This window comes from Coccinella septempunctata, chromosome 2 (assembly GCF_907165205.1).
Source record: "Coccinella septempunctata chromosome 2, icCocSept1.1, whole genome shotgun sequence".
Lineage (NCBI taxonomy): Eukaryota > Metazoa > Arthropoda > Insecta > Coleoptera > Coccinellidae > Coccinella > Coccinella septempunctata.
In genome coordinates, this window is record NC_058190.1 from 44008195 (window position 1) to 44026874 (window position 18680).

The 18680-nt window shown below is 33.4% G+C and overlaps 6 protein-coding genes across 8 annotated transcripts; 3 read left to right on the forward strand and 3 right to left on the reverse strand.

Moving 5' to 3' along the window:
* The first annotated feature begins 17 nt into the window (after positions 1–17).
* Positions 18–1671, forward strand: LOC123308607 (transcription initiation factor TFIID subunit 8-like). 2 transcript variants are annotated; one of them, XM_044891339.1, is made up of 6 exons: positions 18–246; positions 300–486; positions 542–640; positions 699–886; positions 940–1093; positions 1296–1671. In XM_044891339.1, the coding sequence occupies exons 2-6, from the start codon at positions 315–317 to the stop codon at positions 1571–1573; spliced, it is 891 nt and encodes a 296-aa protein (XP_044747274.1). In that variant the 5' UTR covers positions 18–246; positions 300–314; the 3' UTR covers positions 1574–1671. The 2 variants fall into 2 exon arrangements, with proteins under 2 accessions (XP_044747274.1, XP_044747275.1); XM_044891340.1 differs by having other exon boundaries at positions 306–486.
* Positions 1672–1729: 58 nt separating this feature from the next.
* Positions 1730–7624, reverse strand: LOC123308603 (angiotensin-converting enzyme-like). Its single transcript, XM_044891334.1, has 9 exons — positions 6931–7624; positions 5310–5606; positions 4463–4706; positions 4094–4400; positions 3837–3989; positions 3588–3712; positions 2894–3069; positions 2505–2788; positions 1730–2396 (listed from the first exon to the last, which is right to left on the reverse strand). The coding sequence occupies exons 1-9, from the start codon at positions 7051–7053 to the stop codon at positions 2111–2113; spliced, it is 1995 nt and encodes a 664-aa protein (XP_044747269.1). The 5' UTR covers positions 7054–7624; the 3' UTR covers positions 1730–2110.
* A 1026-nt stretch (positions 7625–8650) lies between these two features.
* On the forward strand, positions 8651–14511 carry LOC123308605 (mothers against decapentaplegic homolog 3). Of its 2 annotated transcripts, XM_044891338.1 has the most exons (9): positions 8890–9044; positions 9999–10093; positions 10340–10536; positions 10629–10755; positions 11103–11266; positions 11561–11738; positions 11907–12112; positions 12189–12333; positions 12388–14511. In XM_044891338.1, exons 1-9 carry the CDS (start codon positions 9027–9029, stop codon positions 12509–12511), a joined length of 1254 nt encoding a protein of 417 aa, XP_044747273.1. In that variant the 5' UTR covers positions 8890–9026; the 3' UTR covers positions 12512–14511. The 2 variants fall into 2 exon arrangements, with proteins under 2 accessions (XP_044747272.1, XP_044747273.1); XM_044891337.1 differs by lacking the exon at positions 9999–10093 and having other exon boundaries at positions 8651–9044.
* A 245-nt stretch (positions 14512–14756) lies between these two features.
* LOC123308609 (histidine triad nucleotide-binding protein 1) lies at positions 14757–15428 on the reverse strand. Its single transcript, XM_044891342.1, has 2 exons — positions 15267–15428; positions 14757–15085 (listed from the first exon to the last, which is right to left on the reverse strand). The coding sequence occupies exons 1-2, from the start codon at positions 15375–15377 to the stop codon at positions 14816–14818; spliced, it is 381 nt and encodes a 126-aa protein (XP_044747277.1). The 5' UTR covers positions 15378–15428; the 3' UTR covers positions 14757–14815.
* Positions 15429–15477: 49 nt separating this feature from the next.
* LOC123307958 lies at positions 15478–16761 on the forward strand. The gene has a single exon (XM_044890463.1). The coding sequence runs from the start codon at positions 15773–15775 to the stop codon at positions 16232–16234; it is 462 nt and encodes a 153-aa protein (XP_044746398.1). The 5' UTR covers positions 15478–15772; the 3' UTR covers positions 16235–16761.
* A 144-nt stretch (positions 16762–16905) lies between these two features.
* On the reverse strand, positions 16906–17919 carry LOC123307957 (probable deoxyuridine 5'-triphosphate nucleotidohydrolase). The gene is made up of 3 exons (XM_044890462.1): positions 17457–17919; positions 17184–17335; positions 16906–17114 (listed from the first exon to the last, which is right to left on the reverse strand). Exons 1-3 carry the CDS (start codon positions 17830–17832, stop codon positions 17058–17060), a joined length of 585 nt encoding a protein of 194 aa, XP_044746397.1. The 5' UTR covers positions 17833–17919; the 3' UTR covers positions 16906–17057.
* Positions 17920–18680: the final 761 nt, after the last annotated feature.

Consider the following 18680-nt stretch of genomic DNA (forward strand, 5'->3'; position numbering starts at 1 on the left):
AACTCTCTCTGATTCGTGTTCTGTGTTTGTAATCTGTGGTTTTGGAAATCCCAAAGAAGTAAACAATTTACAAAATTATTTAAATTTTTCGACATTAAACGAGTGTTTCCTGTTGTGTTGAGGTTTGATAATACTGCAAATATATAGATTTTGATATTTTTCCTGTGATCTTCCACAAATTCCAATTCTAAGATTTTGCCAGTGAAAATTTGATAAATGAGAATTTCTTAGCTATTTCATATTTGGGTAAATATTCATTCCGAATGTAAGTCAACAGGAGCCAATCATCATTATCATAGTTTCAGAATTGAAACATGGCTTCATCATCATCATCTTCATCAGCTTCAACATCATCGCAACCTGATTCACCTGAGACTTTCTACAGAAAAATGCTTGCTGCTGCTATCGGTAGCATTTGTCTGGGTGAAGGCTTTGATACCATTGAGAAAGATGCCCTAGGAACGCTTGTAGAAATGTTACAATGTTGTGAGTATAACTGGAATACCCAGAATATAGGGTACCTATATTCTAATTGTTTCAGATCTGAGCCAAATAGGTCTGTCTAGTAAAAATTACTGTGAGTTAGCAGGAAGAACAGAGCCTGTTGTAGCTGACATAATCTTAGCCTTTGTCGAACTGGGTATAATTAACTCTGCACATAGACCTGTTTTAGTTTTTTAATTCCATTAATTTTAAAGGTATCACTATTCCTACATTGGAAGATTTCATGAAAAGTTCTAAATATCCCTCACTGCCTCCCATAGTTCCTCAGCAACCCCCAAAACAACCAAATATGCTCACAGCTGGGGTCAGACAACCTTTGCCACCACATATTCCCTCTCATCTACCTGAGTTTCCAGTACCACATGCTTATATTAGAACGCCTGTAAGTATGTATTTGAAGATCTTGATTTGAAGTTGTTACTTATCTTATTTTAGACACATCGGCAACCAATTATTGATTATGAATCAGTCAGAGAAAAAGCTGCAATTCAAAAGAAAGATGTAGAACGAGCATTGACTAAATTTCTTGCTAAAACTTCACCAGCCACTCATAATCTTTTCGATACAGATGATACCAATATTTTTCCTTGTAAGCATGTTCTTTAATTTATATTCCTCTTCAGTTAGACTAAACTTTCTTAACAAAATAATAAGCTCTATTGCTTCAACATTCTATTCCTGAATGAGACTAAAATTCACCGAATTATAGACTGTGATTAGGAATAAATTACAGTGTTATATTTGTTTGCCAATTTGAAAGTCTGTGGTAAAAATCTTTTATAAATCCGCAGTAATTGCTACTCAGCCAAGTAGTACTCCATATTTGAGCGCCCTACTCCCACAAGATCAAATTTTTGATCAGGAAGACCTAGAGTATGATCCTAAAGGAGAAATTGTGGGGCATAAAAAGGAGCATGTAAGGAAAGAAGATGTGAAGATGGAAAAAACAGAAGAAGAGGTCAGTGAAAGTTCGAGAAGTGAAGATCCTAATTCTTCAAATAATTTCATAGACAATCCCTATCTTGCTGCAACAAAACTACCAAATGATGAAGATATGGATATTTCTTAGTATGAAGTTTTTTGAAAATCAGAAGAATTTCAAAGGCTAGTGAGCAATTTTTATTGATATTTTTTCAATTTGTAAATTATTTCATTGGATTTTTATTTTTTTTACTTTCCATTTCCTTCCATAACCATTTCTGAAATACTTTTATGCAATCAAAAATTAACTGAACAAATCTTTTTCTTTTCATGATTCATGTTGTAGTTACAACTGTGATGTTTGATTTGATATCAAAGGGTACTTGCAATCAAAATTCTTTGGTATGTTTCTTGTTCAAGGGATGTTGTAGGATGCCTTATGGCAATTGAAATTTTTTTACCTGAATGTAATTTTAAATCAGTAAAAAGTTCATCAAAAATTTCCTGTTGAGTTGCAAATTTGGTTTTTTTCTCGAATTTCTTAATTTTTTCTTGATGATGCTTTCATGGAGAATGATCCTCAAGACAATGTTTCATAAGGAATTTTTTAATAACTAAGCATTGAATGTAATTGATGTGTATGTTTATTAAACGTTTTATAATACTGTTGCTATGAGGAAATTTTTCATTTTCCTATCAGAATTGGTAGCAGGCCTATCAAATATAAGTTTTTTATACTTGAACTCTTCAGGCTATTGTCAGCTGAAACTAGTGGTTGAAATAAAGCTGCATCTTCTTGATTAGTCATCCATCCAACGATGTTTTCATGTGCATTTTGCACTTTCAACCAGATGTAGAGGGGTTGGAAGTACTTCATCATTGAATCTGCTAAAATTTTATCTGTTTTTCCTCTGGTCAATATTTTCATTATATCTTTCCAGTGCTTAGATTTTCCAAAGCTCATAATTTCCCTAAAATAGTGTATATTATAATAATATTTTATAAAACTATGACCTCTTAATATCTCAATCAATGCACTACTCATAAATAATTTGTTTGGAATTGTGTTTGGAACGTACGATAAAATTCTGCCAGCTTCTCGTGATCTGTAAATGTCACAGCTATGCAAGGGTCCTGTGTGTCCGGCAGCATTACACAGCGCTTCAAAGATTTGAAACTCCAACAGTAAGGCCACGTAGTATTTCATGTAAGGTAAATCGGCTGGAATATGTCTTTTGGCTGCTGCATCCAAATGTTTTTCGCTTCTTGGTACGGGCGGAACTATTCCTTGAAATTTAATACGGAGTTGCCACCAATCGGAATTCATATTGGAAACTCCGTTTCTGAAGATTTCGTAGCGCCACTGAAGAAAAACCATTTAAACTGAGTTTTGAGCTCTCTTGTGTCATTATAGTTAAAAAAATATCTTTTTGGTTGGTTTGATAGTATGTAGCTTGTCAATTCTTACCAAATCCACCAGATAGGCGAAAGGGGCATACGCGACTTTTTTCAAAGCCATTTCCAATAAGAACCTTATATTTGTTTCATAATTGCTTGTATCATTGTTGAATAATCCCACAAGATGAAGATGAGTTGGATTATAGACTGATAAGCTTATAGCGTTTGCTATTCCCTCATGAAAACCTGAAGTACAAATTTTATTTTCACGATTTTAGGTGATGCAGTAAATTTAAATTTCAGTGCTGCTAATTATTACACAGGCTGTCCGAATCCAACATTGATATCCTAACTCTCATGTATTCGAATTACGAAATACAAAATATTTTTTTGTTCAACTGTTCATCATAACATATCTTGATTCACTCAGATCACTAGGTCAAAAATTAAAAATAATTTCGTGGTCACTCTAGCTATCTACATGACACTGTTAAAAATAAGTATTTCTTTGTTGAAGCCTAACTATTTTGTTTTTTTTTTCAATTTTGGACAAAATTATCGCAGAAATACTAGTTCAGGACCTCCTATAAGGATGAGGGGTTTATTTTAGGACTAGCTTGATAAGGAGAATTTGCCTTATTTTGACCATCTAGAATCACGTCATGACATAATAAATTGAAGTTGAATCCTATTAAGGCGGCCATAATGTTTAAATTGAAGTACATAACATGAACATACATCGTAGGCTTATTAAGTGTACCTACCAGGATTTGCTCCATTTCTATAAAGATAAGGCTGGCCAGCATAATATAAATAATATTGTATATGAGTCATTTCATGATGTGTTGTGATCAAGTCTTCCATTTTGACTTCTGTGCATTGTTTTATCCTGTAAATTTCAAACAATGAGTAGATAAGGATAGCTTATACAAAATATTCGAATAAAAAACTCAACAAGGTACAAACATAATACATAACTTAACAAAGATATAATAATGATGAATACATATTACCTATAATCCATTCTATTACAGAAGTCCCAGGCACTGGCTGTGCATTGCACTTTTCTATCTACAGGCTTTTCAATTATTGAGTGTCTCCAAAACTCATGTGGCATCGATTTCAAACCTAATGACGTGAAAAATTCTTCGCTCATTTGAAATATCCTGAAAGATTGGTATAATGCATGCTAATATTGGGAAGTTCCACGCAAAGAAATACATGAAGCTAGATAAGAACTATGTCAAATTGTACAGGAACCAAGTCTTACCTCAATGGTGTGAAGCCTTGTCTCCGCATCTCTTCTGTAACGTCGATTTTCGTTGCGCTAGGATACGGTGTCACTATATCTTCTATTTTGGACCATTCCTGGGCCCAGACATTCCCCAGAATATGAGCTGGAAGAGGCCCTTCAGGACGTATAACTGTTGGGCCGTACTTATTCAGTAATTTTCTCCTGACGTATGTGAACAGCTCTTTGTAAAGAGGTTGTAATCTCTGGAAGGATTCCGAGATATCGTTCTCGAAATTCGAATCTTCGTAAACGTATCGCATCTCTTCCCCTGCGTCTTCAAACCCTGTGGTTGTCAAAATTAATTAAGGTTTAAGTGTCCTTAAACAAGCGAAAAAATTTTGGTACCATTTATTCTGGAAGCTTGATTCGCTATTTCCACGTATCTCATAAACTTATTCTTCATTGGTGGTCCGGTTTTGTCGTGCCACTCTTTCCAAATATGCGCCAGTTCCAGAGGATTTCTAGATTCTCCCATAATTTTCGTCACGTCCTCCAAGTCTAATTCGCAGTAATTTTTGTCGAAGTTATCGTAGGGACAGATTCTTGTATGAATATAAATGTCCTTCATTTCGGAAACGAGGTGGTATATCTAGAAATCAGGATAAGTGTGAGATTAGAGATGTACTTGAAAATTGCAGATTGACCTCAGTGCAGAAGGTGGGTTTATACAGCGTAACTAAGCAGATAATATTCTTTGGTATAAGCTACACAACCTCCTAACTTGCTTGGGGTCCACAAGTCTGAGTATCCAAAAATAATATTTTGCACTGTCATATTGCGTATCTAGACATATCAGCAATGGCTTAGAGCCTTATAGAATCAAGGTCTGGTCGTGATTGATAGAGTTGCTAGAAGTAAAGCCATAATTCTCTTTAGACGTCTTGCAAAATATGGCTTCGCTCCTAAAGATGCCAATAAAGTGTGCATGTGTTTTCTTATCTACACGTAGGTACACCTCACTCGAAAACACCCTGTCCGGTAGCCTTAACATAATCACTTTATTATCTTTTATCTTACCATATGAATAATGCATCTATAAGGATAAAATATGCCTATCCACTACTGGATATGTTCTCATTTATAATAGTCACTCGATCATTAGATATAAAGAAATTTCATTTTAAAGGTACAAAAATTGAGTGCTTCGAAACGATAGTGGAGTTTTATGATGAATTTATATTTCCGAAATTACCTCGTTGTATTTTTCATCTGGCAAGCTTCCCCTGTTCCCTGTAACTAAAAATTTAAGATGCCTTTTAACCATCATATCTGGAATTCTAGTCCAGTCGAAAGTGATAGCTCTATTCCAGGTGAGTTTATCGAATTTCGCTTTGAGGGTTTGCTCTTCAACCATCCTTCTTCTGTTGAAATCGGTCATGTTTGTGGCGTAGGTCCATTGAGATGTACCAACGCTGAAGCACATCCTAGAAGCTTCTATATCGAATTCCCTCAAAAACTGGAGGGCTTCCCCAAGGTTCACGTTAGTTCCCTGAAAAAATTGATATCAATCGGAACAGCCAATAAAGCGCAGTTTTGGTCAAAAATACTGATACGTTTCGTGATGGTCAAATCAGAACTAACGCATTATTTCTTCCAAATCATGTTTACAGGAATCCTATCTTACCGTAGTTCATATAAACATACGTACATAAGTACGCATTGTGCACTGCATGTTTCGAACAAACAATTAAGTGTCCTGTAAGGGCAAGATTTATCTGTTCACATTTATTGAATTTAGTCAGCTCCTAGGTGCCTATTACCTAGTGGAATTTCCAAAGCCATAAAAATTTGGGATCCCTTGTCTGCTGATGCCATTTATAAAGAACAGTGCAGATTTTTTTCGAATATTGAAGTATAGAAATCAACTATTTTCACAAACCTCCAGTTTGTGAGCTCATAATCGAATGAAAAAAGAGACAGTTCCAACTCCCGTAAGAATTCCGACATATTTATGAAAACAGTTAGGTAATTTAACATTAATAAGACAACCGCACTTCTGTTGAAGCATTGAAATATGAAATGAAAATGCGTGACGACCTCAAATTACTCAAATGGAAATCTAACAAGTAACATCACGTGAATAATTTCACTCTCAGTTTTTCATATTTATTCATATGTATGAAAAAAATACTCCACATATAGAAGGTATATTATTTATTGTTGTTTTGGCCATCTGAAGAGAAAGTAATTCTTGAAAAAAGGATAAAAATTTTATTCGCGTTGAGCAATTTGTGGAAAGCTTTCACTGTACCATGAAAACTGCGCATTCTTATTAATCATATTACAAGAAGGTGTATTTATTCGAATACATTCATAAATATTGAAAAATACATCTCCTCGTTTATGTATTTTCAGTTTCTATATCTATTATGTATATACAAAGTCGTCATTTTTTCTGAATATTTAAAAGTTTCTTCGGAAAAATCGTTGCCGCATGTCAAGAAGTGTAAATTATATATATAGCATTTTATGGTTTTTGAATTTTGAATTTTTCAGGTGGGCCATTTAAACGTTTCGGTGCTATATGATCGCTGGCAACAAGAACAAAATCGAATTTTGATATTTGTTCCTCTAGTGATAATCCAGTTGTCTACTAATGAATATTTGGGCTAAGGGAAATTTCCTATTGAACGTATTTAAGACATCTCCAGCAAATTTCGGATTATCCATGCAATATTCATTCATTTTGAAGAGATGATCCCCATCAGAAAACACTTGGGATGTCTCAAATATGGTCCGCTTTTTTATATTTTTTACGATAATGCAATGACTTAAGTGAAGGGTCCTATAGGATGAAGTTGATAGATATTTACCTGAACAAGCCTCTCATCAACAACAACCTCCGCCCCAACATCGCCGCCTTTGTACAGAAAAACGAGTACCACTTGCCAAAAATAAGACAAGGCGCAGTTCTCAACAAATCCCAACTTCACCATGATTTACCATGTTTTTGTCGCAAAATAATCCGGTACACTAAATCGATGTCGCACTGCCGATTTCAAAGAGCACACACACCTCCAATTTAATGCTTCCCTGATGGCGAGACAAATTGTTGTCTCTTCCGAGCTATGGCACTGCGGCAGGCCCGTGCCACACGCTGCACAATGAGTTTTCATCGAATGAAAGTTGTTAAGTTTTTGTAACTTCCTTCTTTGGCGGCTGCTTCGAAAATCGGAAGTACCCACCTAATAACGATCTTAACCGCAATGAGGTGTGTAAATGAGTGATTTCTCTGTCGAGTATTTTCCCTATTACCCTGAAGTGGGAAATGTAAAATGCTTGACTGAACGTTGGTTGACCTAAGTACCCATCCAACTGAAGAGGATTGAGGATAGTGCAATTAGGAGCAGCTGACATCAATTACTTATTGATGATATGTACCAACATTGACCTATCTGAAATGAGGATGAATGCATTAAATCAATTGCAACTTCCAAATACGAGGTGATTACCAAAACCCCAACGACTACTAGGAAAGTAACAGAAGCATACTTATATAACGATAAATCAAATTTTTGTATATTCTGTAAGGCTGTTGGGTGTGCATTCGCACTTTTCAGATCTTTGATCAAGAGTAATCTATAGGTGGTTATTTTTTGAGGAGCGCTACAGCCTGTAAGACATAATTTTTTTCACAGATAGCACTGGCTTGAAATCGAAAGCTCATTTTTCAGTACTCTGAAAAAACGGTTTCAATTTTCATAAAACAAATAAACATAATATATTTCGAATTGTTTCTAATATATTCAGAAATTTTTTTAAGAAGTGAGAATAAAATTCTGATATATAAATATATCCATATCCTATTTTATCATATTTCGAAATTTTCAACAGTGTCCTTTGCTAGTGTCACATTTTTTGGATTATGCCATTGAGTATGATTAATAGTCAATGAGTATGCTCATCAAGCATAAGGAACGAAAGGTACCTATACCTATGTTTGTTTCTCTGGTAATCTACCATGCGAATTATTTTCGCTTCTTGTGCAATTTCACGGGCTTCCGCTATTTGTGAGAAATTTCAAGGACGTGAACAAAAACAATGCCCCTATTTATTGCCCAAAAGGTTTTTTGGTCATTAAGATATTTCATTACCCAGAAAATTATTTTGGCAGATAACGAATAAATAACATTCCTTATTCCAACCATGAAATTGAGATTAGAATTTACGCACATGGCCATTTTGTACATCATTGTAAAGTTGGACGTTTATAATGTTCAGTAAAGAAATTTACAAATTTTTACACTGATAATTTTCTCTTTCATGATTTCGGACAAACAATTTCTAATGAACTATGATAAATTGACAGATAAGAATTCATTTTCATCAATACAAGTAATCAATGCGAATGAAGGAATGTATCAACTGAGACTAAACAGCCTGTGCATCTACTGCATTCCTACGCAGTTTCCGAAATTTGGCATTCGCTATTCCTGATCTACGCCACTGCAATAACTTCATATGAGCGCAGCGCGTATGCGCGAAAGCTTATCTACGTCATACGTTTGACTTTTCTTCTGGATTTCGCGTGAAAAATTTAAGAGAGATCTCGCATTCATCTTGTCGTTGCTTGATTCGTGAATCAGCACAATACAATCAAAGTCTCTCAAGAACAATATGGCAGTAGTGTGTGTCAAATTAACTCAAAATTTCGATAAGATTGAGCAGGTTTAAACACGGGTGGTGCAGGAAAAATAAACTTTTCGGTTTGATGTTGAATTGTTATGACCTCAATGCTTTCGTCATTCACGCCACCAGTAGTTAAGCGATTGTTAGGCTGGAAAAAAGGCCTAGACGCAGATGACAAATGGTGTGAAAAGGCAGTCAAAAGTTTAGTGAAAAAGCTGAAAAAGTCAGGTGCCCTTGAGGAGTTAGAAAGAGCGATTTCTTCGCAAAACCAAAATACAAAATGTGTCACTATTCCCAGGTTAGTTTCTTTGTTCTGCGAATTCAATGTTTATATGTGAAGTTTAAGGTCATTATTATGGATTTGTCCTCCCCCTCACTCCACTCCGTCTGGCTTGTGACCTTTCCCAAATGTCTATGAGATGCGGTGCGCGGTGGACACAGATTCCATTGATTTGCCTTTTTGGTACTTCCTTTATCAAATATCCCATGTCCGCACTTATTTTTAGGTAGACTAATCCTCGGAACAGGAAATGCCCTTCTTTTTAAAAATAGATAACTAATTCGTTTTTATATGTAAACCACTGACGTAGATTAGAGGTCCATAATTATTAATGTGATATCTAAAAAAATTAGCCAATGTTTCTTTTCGAAGAATATTAATTCGTCAGTATCTAGTTGCAGAGTTTTGTTCTACTAAAACAAAATATTTTGAATGCAGTCTTTGTTGCTTGTTAATATGTTTAAGATTGAAAACATTGGTGAATTTCTGTTCTTACTAACCTGGTCATTCATTGTTATTGTTCTTAACATTCGTACTAATTTATTCACTAATTAGATTAGGTTACTAGACTTTTGGTCAAACAATGATATGAAGTAAATACCTAACAGTTTGTTAAAATACGTTTGACTTCTTTAATGGGCTTTTAGCTCATATTGTAAATTTTGCTTCATTGAAGCCCAGGTAATATTCATTTATTTGAAGCGCCATTTCATTATATTAATTGAATGAACTACAAAAACAAACACCACATCTTGGACTAGGTATTACTACATATTATGTCCTAAATCACGGCATCGGCATTTATTAACAGAATATGATTTTGTTAGTGATAAATTTTAGAAAAAAGTCCATTCAGAAAAAAGATTTAAATTTATGAACAATCTAACAAGTGGACATTATTTTTTATTGAGTGGGGGGTAGTGCTGTAAACAATGTTTTACACGATGAATATATGAATAAAATGATTTTCAGACAGAAGAAAGAATCAATGAAGGTCTTGAAGATGATTCAAGCAACCTTATAAGATCAGACTTGGATAAATATTACTTGAAATATGTTTCTTGTTGGTATGTATGGGTACCTTCCAGATACAAATTTGGTATTCATTGATAATTCAAAAAACTCTCAAAATGAAAAACAATTGTGAATGTTAATCATGAAGAGTATGATAGAAACAAATGTCAAATTCGAAGATTTCAGAATATAATTTGATTTCACCAGCTTGATTGTGTAACATATATTTGTGACAATTAGCAAGAATTACTTTGTGAAGAAACCAATCAGAATTGAAAATTATACTATCGGTTTTCAAGGATTCGTCCCAATGAACTGAATCAACAAAGGAAAGGACTACCTCATGTAATTTATTGTCGGCTTTGGAGATGGCCGGACCTCACCTCACACCATGAATTAAGACCGTTGGATCATTGCGAATGGGGATACAATCACAGAAAAGACCTTGACGAAGTTTGTGTTAATCCATTTCACTACACAAGAATAGAGACACCATGTAAGTATTATTTCCTTCTAAAAAATACATAATAGTATAGTTATAGAAATCATAATGTTCATTTTTGAACTCAATGATATTTATTATTTTAGCATTGCCGGCAATTCTGGTGCCTCGTCATACCATTGATGAAAATAATGTGTTTCCCCACTCTCTGGAAGATTTAAGTACCTCAGTACCCGAAAATACCTCGTTTCCTCATAATACCACTAGTCTAGGGTATGAATATGTTTGTTTTGAAAAGATGTTTTGTTTTAATTACTAAAATAATAACCTTCTTTCAAATTGTTGTAAATTGTGGAAACTAATTTCTTGTATAGTCCACTTACACCTGAGATTTGTTTTTTGAAAATAATTAACAGTAATAGTTTTAGAAGGTTTTCGTAGAATGGGATAATATCTTACTTGATTTCTATTTCTAATATGTAATATGTATATACACTACTGTATGGAGATGTAGATTAGGTACATGATATATGTGGAACGAATAAGATATTAAAGCATTCTGCAATCTTCATTTATAGCCAATTCATGAAAGTAGTTGAGTAGTTTACCATTTCTTGCAGTTTATCTCTACAACATTCTGGTGGCTATATGGAGGTCGGAATAATTCCTAATGGAACTCCGAATGGCATTGAATCTCCACACAACTCTGCTCCTCCTACTGAGAGTCCGCCTCCAGGATATATGTCTGAAGACGGAGATCCAATGGATCCTAATGATAATATGAGTAAGTACATAAAAAATCTGTAATTGCTGATGTTAGTTTCTTCTAGTAGATTTTCTGGCAAAGTTATGTTGGGATTAATATGAATATAGGCTTCAAATCATTTTACTGTGAATTGTTGCTTAGTCTTCAAAATTATCTTACATATACTTTTAATTATGGCATTTGCAGTTTCTATCTATAACCTTGGTCTGTTTTGACTCTTTACAGTATTTATTGAATTGATTGAAATTATCACAACAGTTTGAGGAGAAATAAAATCATTTTGTATGTTGGCTATTCATTGAATGTTTCTAGGCCTGCCCAGAATATCTCCCAGTCCTCCAGTTGATGCCCAACCAGTTCTCTATTGTGAACCGGCCTTCTGGTGCAGTATCAGTTATTACGAGTTGAACACACGGGTTGGAGAAACTTTTCACGCTAGTCAACCTTCTATCACTGTTGATGGATTCACAGATCCCAGTAATTCAGAAAGGTGAGAAACAAATGATAATTTGTTGATGACAATAATAAAATGAAACCCTACCATGTGCTGAATATGCCATTGAAAAAAATTGGCGTATTTGTTGAATTAGAGGCCTATATTGTCAGTTTGAATACCAAAAATTTCATATGGAAAGTAATAGTATTTTTCTGTTTCCAGGTTTTGTTTAGGACTTTTATCCAATGTGAATCGAAACTCTGTAGTAGAACAAACGAGAAGACATATAGGAAAGGGAGTAAGACTGTATTATATAGGTGGCGAAGTATTCGCGGAATGTTTGAGTGACTCGAGTATTTTTGTTCAATCGCCTAACTGCAATCAGAGATATGGTTGGCATCCAGCAACAGTTTGCAAAATTCCACCAGGTATGTAACCTCGAATCTGCTTTATATTCGGATTGTCCCAAGAAAGCTTTCATTATTTATTTATAACTTCTTCTAGGCTGTAATTTGAAAATCTTCAACAATCAAGAGTTTGCTGCCCTTTTATCTCAATCTGTCAGTCAAGGATTTGAAGCCGTTTATCAGCTAACAAGAATGTGTACTATAAGAATGTCATTTGTTAAAGGGTGGGGTGCAGAATACAGGTGATCCTATAGGTTTTTAAAATTCATGCATTAGTTCTAATCTTCAAATTTCAGGAGACAAACGGTGACATCTACTCCTTGCTGGATAGAACTGCACTTGAATGGACCTTTGCAATGGCTTGATAGGGTCCTAACCCAGATGGGTTCTCCAAGGTTACCATGCAGCTCAATGTCATAAAGAAAAGACAAAAAAAGAAGAGAAAGACTGTATGTGTTGTCTAATTTAAGTTTGTTTTTCGCGTTTCAAATATCATCATGAATATGGCAAATATTTAGCGAAACAAAATTTCGGAAAAAAGTGAGAATGGTTCGGACCTATTCTTTTACGACTTTGACCAGAATATATGCATTTTTGTTACATTTGGGTTTTATATGTTGTTTTGAGTATATTCATACACTCTTCAGAATTTTAACAGAGAAAATTACTGTTTAGCTTTTTTAGAAATCTATCCTATAAATTTTGATTCACTATTTTATATTACTGCTATTTCAAAAATTTTAATCACTGTTATGTTGGTGTTGTGAGTAGCGTTTTTTACTGAATTGTAATATAAGTGATTATCTTAACTGTGGAACAAAAATGATTATAAAGTTATTGAGATTTTATTTAAGATGCACACAAAGAATTATTGAATGATTATTACATATATGATTATTGAACTCGTACAGATGAAATCAGTTTCTTTGATAGAATTTTTAAATGTTTTGATGTTGATGATTAACACCTTCATTCAGGAGGTTTTTGACGAAATTTTCCAATATTACAATATATTTGAGTAATTTGAATCTTCAAGTTATCGCTCTTCTTTCTTTTGTGAAATAATATAGGGTCTTCTTAAATGATTGTAACATTTTAATAATTCTAACGGTATTGAAAACAGAAGATTCACGAAATTCTAATGTTGATTGAGAATACAAATGGAAGGACTATGATATTTGTTTGAAATTCTTTCATTGAGAAGCTGCAAAGAAAAATTCAAAGCTCACTGCAATGCTTGAATCATTCTTAACAGATCCTGTATAAAAATGAAATTTTGATATGAACTTCGAGTTGTACATACAAAAAATTGGAAAGACAGACAGATGGATTGTATGAGACAAGCTTGTGGAATCAGGTAAAAATTCATGGATGAATGAAATATTTGATATTTTTCATTTGATATGGTGCAAAATCTCAATTTTCATAATTCATTAATTTCACAGTACCCTAAGTTTAAGCTTTGAATTATCAGAACATGAGATAGTTAATTATGTGTTAATTTGATCCTACTGTTATTTACGGCATTGATGGCTCTTTGTTGAAAAAGAATTTATGTGACTTTCACCCAAGTTAATTATATTTATGATTGTGTTCTAAAATTTGCTTGCTGTATTTCTCTTTGTTATCGATTTTCCACAGATGTACAATAGTAATAATGGGTGACATATCTTTGCTGACATTCAATTTGTCTTAAAATTTAACAAACCATAAAGTACAAAATATAAAATAGCAATCGATAAACAAACTCAGGATACTTAATAAAACATTCAGTCAATTGAATTTGGAAATATTTTACTGTTTCTATTGATGTCAGCAAAAAATAATGGAGCCCTTTATTTTTGAAGTTGTTTTTTAAAGGTGAGCATATAAAACAGAGATTTTATACTACCATGTTTTCCATTTTTCTTTACATATTTTTAGGTTTGTTACAACATAGTCAAACTTGAGCTATGATATGTATGTATCCTATCTCGAAGTTATTTATAATACTCTTTGGTGAAAACACCAGAAGATAGCAGACAAGGTTGTTACACAACATCATAACTTTGAATTAAAACACTATGCATATAAAAACTTGAAAATATTATATTATATATAGTGCTCTGATGTAATGATACTCATGTTGAAACAAACCTATTTTCAATTATTTTTAATGTGTTCAGCGAAAGCAGACAAATCAATAGTACAAATATGGGTTTCTGAGGAAACCCAAACAACACAAATATTTATATACTTCCTTTCATGTTCATTTCACTCTTGGAGATGCAAGTATATCGCTGTCTTATATGCTTTGAAATTTACAAATGCCCAATGATGTGTTATTTTGGTATACTATATAGACATAGATACACTTAATTTGATAAGGCAATTACCAAATTTATGTAATTTACTTTTGACAAAATATACTTATAATCGTTGTTCGACTTTGTTTTTCATCATTCAAAAAAATATCCTTGAATAATTTATTTTATCAATGATCGATGCATAAAGTGGTTATAATATATCTGTTCACTTGCATTTATGACACAAAAGACTGAGGCCCTAAACAAGAAGACATTTAAAAAAATCGTGGATAAAGTAAAAAGTCATTTGCATGTATAATCACCATAACATGGTTGATGAATAAGTTTATAGTCAAAGGTTGAAATGAAACACATTGATCTGCTGGTATTGAAGGGGTCTAATTTATAATTTTTTACATTTCACATTTAAACTCTTTTATTAACCTGGTGGCCATTGCATTTGCCTTCCAGACAAAACATGAATATGAAGGTGATAAACGGATTGGGCTCCAATAGGACCATCATTGATTACAATTCTGAAACCATTCTTTAGGTTTCTTTTCTGGGCGATTTTTCTAGCCACGATTAGTAAATGACCCAGAAGTTCAGCATCAGAGTCTTCCGACTTCGAGAGCTGAGCAATTGGCTTTCTGGGAATCACTAAATAGTGAACCGGGGCTTGAGGATTGATGTCGTCAAATGCAACACACTAAAAAATTATAGCTTATTATTTATTGCTTGCATCGATGCAATGTATAGATATATAAAGATGCTATCTGTTTTCGATTCTACAAAAAGCAGCAAATAGCTTGTAAGAGTAACATTAGCTGAAAAAAATTTCATTTGCTCGATTTGCTGAAAATGCAATGGTTGTCTATGAATGCACTCACCAAATTATCTTCATAAATGAAGTTGCATGGTATTTCCTTCCTCAGAATTTTGCCAAAAATTGTATCATCTCCAGCTTGAGCATTCTGAGCCAGCTGAACTTCATCAGCCATTTTGCTGAGTGAATCAAAAGATCAGAATAACTGCTGTCATATGAAAATTTGACAGATGTCACTATTGTCAGGTTATCTATGACTATTGTCACTTCATATTTGACACTTTTGACAGAATAATGATGAAAACAAATGAGTCAAACAAATATTCAGTCATCTGAGATCATTTCATTAATTAATAATTTACTGAAGTTCTTAGGAAAGTATTTTGGTTTTGTTAAATACTGAATTGAATTCTTGGACTCAGTTAGAATGACTCCGCAGATTATGTGTGTTAGTTGATCAAACTATCCATTATAGTAAGATAAGTGAGAAAAGGTGTTGGTGAATAATTTCTTAGTTCTTCAATTATTTAGTCCTTGAAGTACCGAAAGCAATTTTGGAGAATCAGCAAAATGAGAAGTTTTTGCTTAATTGTATTTGTACTGCTTTATTTTGCCCAGAACGCTTCTGCATTGTGGTGTTATGAGTGTGTTTCGAACACTCCAGGATGTGGAGAAGATTTTAACTGGCTATGGCATTGGACAACAGTATGTCCAGAAGATGATGATGTTTGTGTGAAAATATTGGAAACAAAAGATGGAGAGACTGTTATCACTAGAAGTTGCTTAAGCAGTTTAATAGGTAAACGTACCGATATTCCTGCAGATAGGTATGAAGGATGCAGGAAAGCTTCTGTAGATGTAAATCTTGCAAGATATGTGAATAATACCATAAAAGAACTAGACATCAAAAGAGATTATTATGATTCAACTACCTGGTGTTTCTGTTTCTTAGATCAAAGATGTAATAGTTCTTCATTCATTTTACCTTCCTTTGGACTGATCTTGTTTAGTTTTTTGCTCAGTAAATTGTGAATTATTAAAAAATATAAAGAATATATTTTGGAAAGATAGTAGCATAAGGACAAGATTCTAAGATGAGCATTGTGAATTGAAAAGAAATTTTCATAAAATTGTAATTTTTATATTAACTAACCTTAGCTGATATAGCAAGTTTTTATTTTGTTGAGTAATCGTACTAACCTGAGTTATCCTACAGTATTTTGTTCTTCTGAGATATTGATATAAGCTATAGAATTTGATATTATGATTCAAAAATCATTCCGTCCATTTACCATTATTATACAATTATAAGAAATGAATTTAAATCTTAGTATGAGGATTATAAGTTAACATACATGTATTTTTATATTGTATATACACATATAATTATTTGTTAGGTATTGTTCATGTTGATTAATTCAGAAATATTTGATAAGTGAAATCTTAATGAAAAAATTCCAAAGAAAATAAAATTCAAGAGATGTTACTGTACAAATATAAATGGATCTGAACAATGCATTACAGAGGTTCAAGTAAATAAATTTGATAATTTCAAATTATATGTATAGTTTTCTTAACTCAATTCAATTCTGGCCCAGCATGACAATTTCCACTCAAGCATTCGTGAGATATGACAGGTGATATGGAGTTGTTTCTTCAACAATAAATCTGAATTTCTTCATGATCAGAATGAAAGTAGAATCAACAATTAAAAATTTATTGAAAACATAGGCAGAGGTAATATATCACTGTTTACAATGTATACAAATAAAGGAACAAAAACTTGGATGAACAAATAAAAAAATGAAAAAAATGAAAGCGCAATGAGATGGTTAATACTAATGCATTCATAAATTTACTTGGTACCTGTAGAACCAAAACCTTGAGCCGCTCTTTCTGTTTCGGTAAGCTCCTGAAATAAAATTGAAATTGGAAACTAAGTACATCCAATATGAATTAGAATACAAATAAATTACTCTACCTTATTCTCAACTTCCTGCAATTCAGGGTAGTATACTCTCTCACAAATGAGTTGAGCTATCCTATCTCCTACATTAACTTTGAACGGTTCATCTCCATGGTTAAAGAGGACTACTCTCAGATGTCCTCGATAATCTTCATCAACTACTCCAGCTAAATAATAAGTTGAAATCAGAATGACGAACGTTTTTTATTAAAGAGAGAAGCGGTGATTTCCATAATGAATTCAAAATGAAGTTAAAAATCATAAGTACTTCAAGGTTACTAATTTTACCTCCCACATCGATGAAATTCTTAACTGCTAAACCTGATCTAGGGGCTATTCTTCCATAACATCCCTCAGGAAGTTGGATGACCAAACCAGTGTCCACTAGAGCTTTTCCACGAGGTGGAACTACACATTCTACAGCACTTTTCAAATCGAATCCTGCTGCTTTTTTTGAACCCTTTACTGGAGTTGCTGCTTCCGGCAAAATTTTGGAGAATTTCAAGACGCAGCTATTGTTGGACTCGCAAATAACAGACATTTTGGAAATGCAAATCTGTTTAAAGTAATGAAATAATGGAGGATCGAGAAGAGCGTTGACGCGTGCTGCCGTATAGCATAACATAACCGTTAACCGTTGGCGGCAAAAATTGGCGCAAAACATTTCATTTCATATTCAAGTTAGGTTAACTTTTCTAAGGATTTGTCAAAATCAGCTGACCGTTCGTTGCAGTGGGGCACACAAAGCAGTCTTATCACTCTAATCTAACGTCGGGAAGAACATTTTTTCCAAAAACATGCACAAAACACAATACTCGACCAAAACAGCATGCGAATATAATAAAATATGAGTCTTGGATGTTTTATTCAAAAAGAACGACCGTAATTTGGCCTACCCGAGTGAACATGCCAAAGATTAAATTAACTCTTTGAAAATACAAAGAGGAATCTTTGGAACATATAAATTTCTTCCAGAAAAAACTACACCTATGTTGAAAAATATTTGATAAACCATTTTTGCCAAAGATATTACACCCATTAATATCCTTGATTTTTGCTATTACTAAAATACATCAGTAAAAAGTCTTCAGTTTCAGATTAGTGAGCAAATGAAGTACATATTGATTTTTTACCCGCATGTTGCATTTCAGCAAACAATCTATTCCGACATTAAGAGATGATATTAAAAATTATTAAGATATATTACACATTTTTACTTCTTCAGACCAGAGTGTTTAATATCCAAAATGTTGAATATATTCAGGCAAACTCTATAATCTTTGATATTCTGGTTGTCAAAGGCAGTGACTTTTTTTTGTCTCTGGGGGCTCAAATATGAATTTGGTGTTTTTTGGGTTGTCTAGCCTTTTCCACATCTTGAAAGTATGGATGGTAAGCAGTGAACTCTAAAAGAACCAAAGATATGTAATATCTTTGAAAAGAACTTCCTTCTCTTTTAGACTTCAATGATGGCAGAGACAAACTCTTGTCTCTGATGATGGTAACGTAGCA

Excerpts from the sequence above, each read along its gene's own strand:
- LOC123308607 (XM_044891339.1), top strand. The coding sequence starts at position 315 with ATGGCTTCATCATCATCATCTTCATCAGCTTCAACATCATCGCAACCT. Across the intron at positions 487-541 it reads TGTAGAAATGTTACAATGTT|ATCTGAGCCAAATAGGTCTG; the intron begins GTGAGTATAACT and ends TAATTGTTTCAG. Across the intron at positions 887-939 it reads ATGCTTATATTAGAACGCCT|ACACATCGGCAACCAATTAT; the intron begins GTAAGTATGTAT and ends ATCTTATTTTAG.
- LOC123308603 (XM_044891334.1), bottom strand. The coding sequence starts at position 7,053 with ATGGTGAAGTTGGGATTTGTTGAGAACTGCGCCTTGTCTTATTTTTGG. Across the intron at positions 3,070-3,587 it reads TAGAAATGGAGCAAATCCTG|GTTTTCATGAGGGAATAGCA; the intron begins GTAGGTACACTT and ends TTTGTACTTCAG. Across the intron at positions 2,397-2,504 it reads GAAGCTGGCAGAATTTTATC|GGAAATTATGAGCTTTGGAA; the intron begins GTACGTTCCAAA and ends ACACTATTTTAG.
- LOC123308605 (XM_044891337.1), top strand. The coding sequence starts at position 8,842 with ATGACCTCAATGCTTTCGTCATTCACGCCACCAGTAGTTAAGCGATTG. Across the intron at positions 9,045-10,339 it reads AAATGTGTCACTATTCCCAG|GATTCGTCCCAATGAACTGA; the intron begins GTTAGTTTCTTT and ends TCGGTTTTCAAG. Across the intron at positions 12,113-12,188 it reads AGTTTGCAAAATTCCACCAG|GCTGTAATTTGAAAATCTTC; the intron begins GTATGTAACCTC and ends AACTTCTTCTAG.
- LOC123308609 (XM_044891342.1), bottom strand. The coding sequence starts at position 15,377 with ATGGCTGATGAAGTTCAGCTGGCTCAGAATGCTCAAGCTGGAGATGAT. Across the intron at positions 15,086-15,266 it reads TCATTTATGAAGATAATTTG|TGTGTTGCATTTGACGACAT; the intron begins GTGAGTGCATTC and ends ATAATTTTTTAG.
- LOC123307958 (XM_044890463.1), top strand. The coding sequence starts at position 15,773 with ATGAGAAGTTTTTGCTTAATTGTATTTGTACTGCTTTATTTTGCCCAG.
- LOC123307957 (XM_044890462.1), bottom strand. The coding sequence starts at position 17,832 with ATGTTTTGCGCCAATTTTTGCCGCCAACGGTTAACGGTTATGTTATGC. Across the intron at positions 17,336-17,456 it reads GAATTTCATCGATGTGGGAG|CTGGAGTAGTTGATGAAGAT; the intron begins GTAAAATTAGTA and ends CTTATTATTTAG. Across the intron at positions 17,115-17,183 it reads TGCAGGAAGTTGAGAATAAG|GAGCTTACCGAAACAGAAAG; the intron begins GTAGAGTAATTT and ends ATTTTATTTCAG.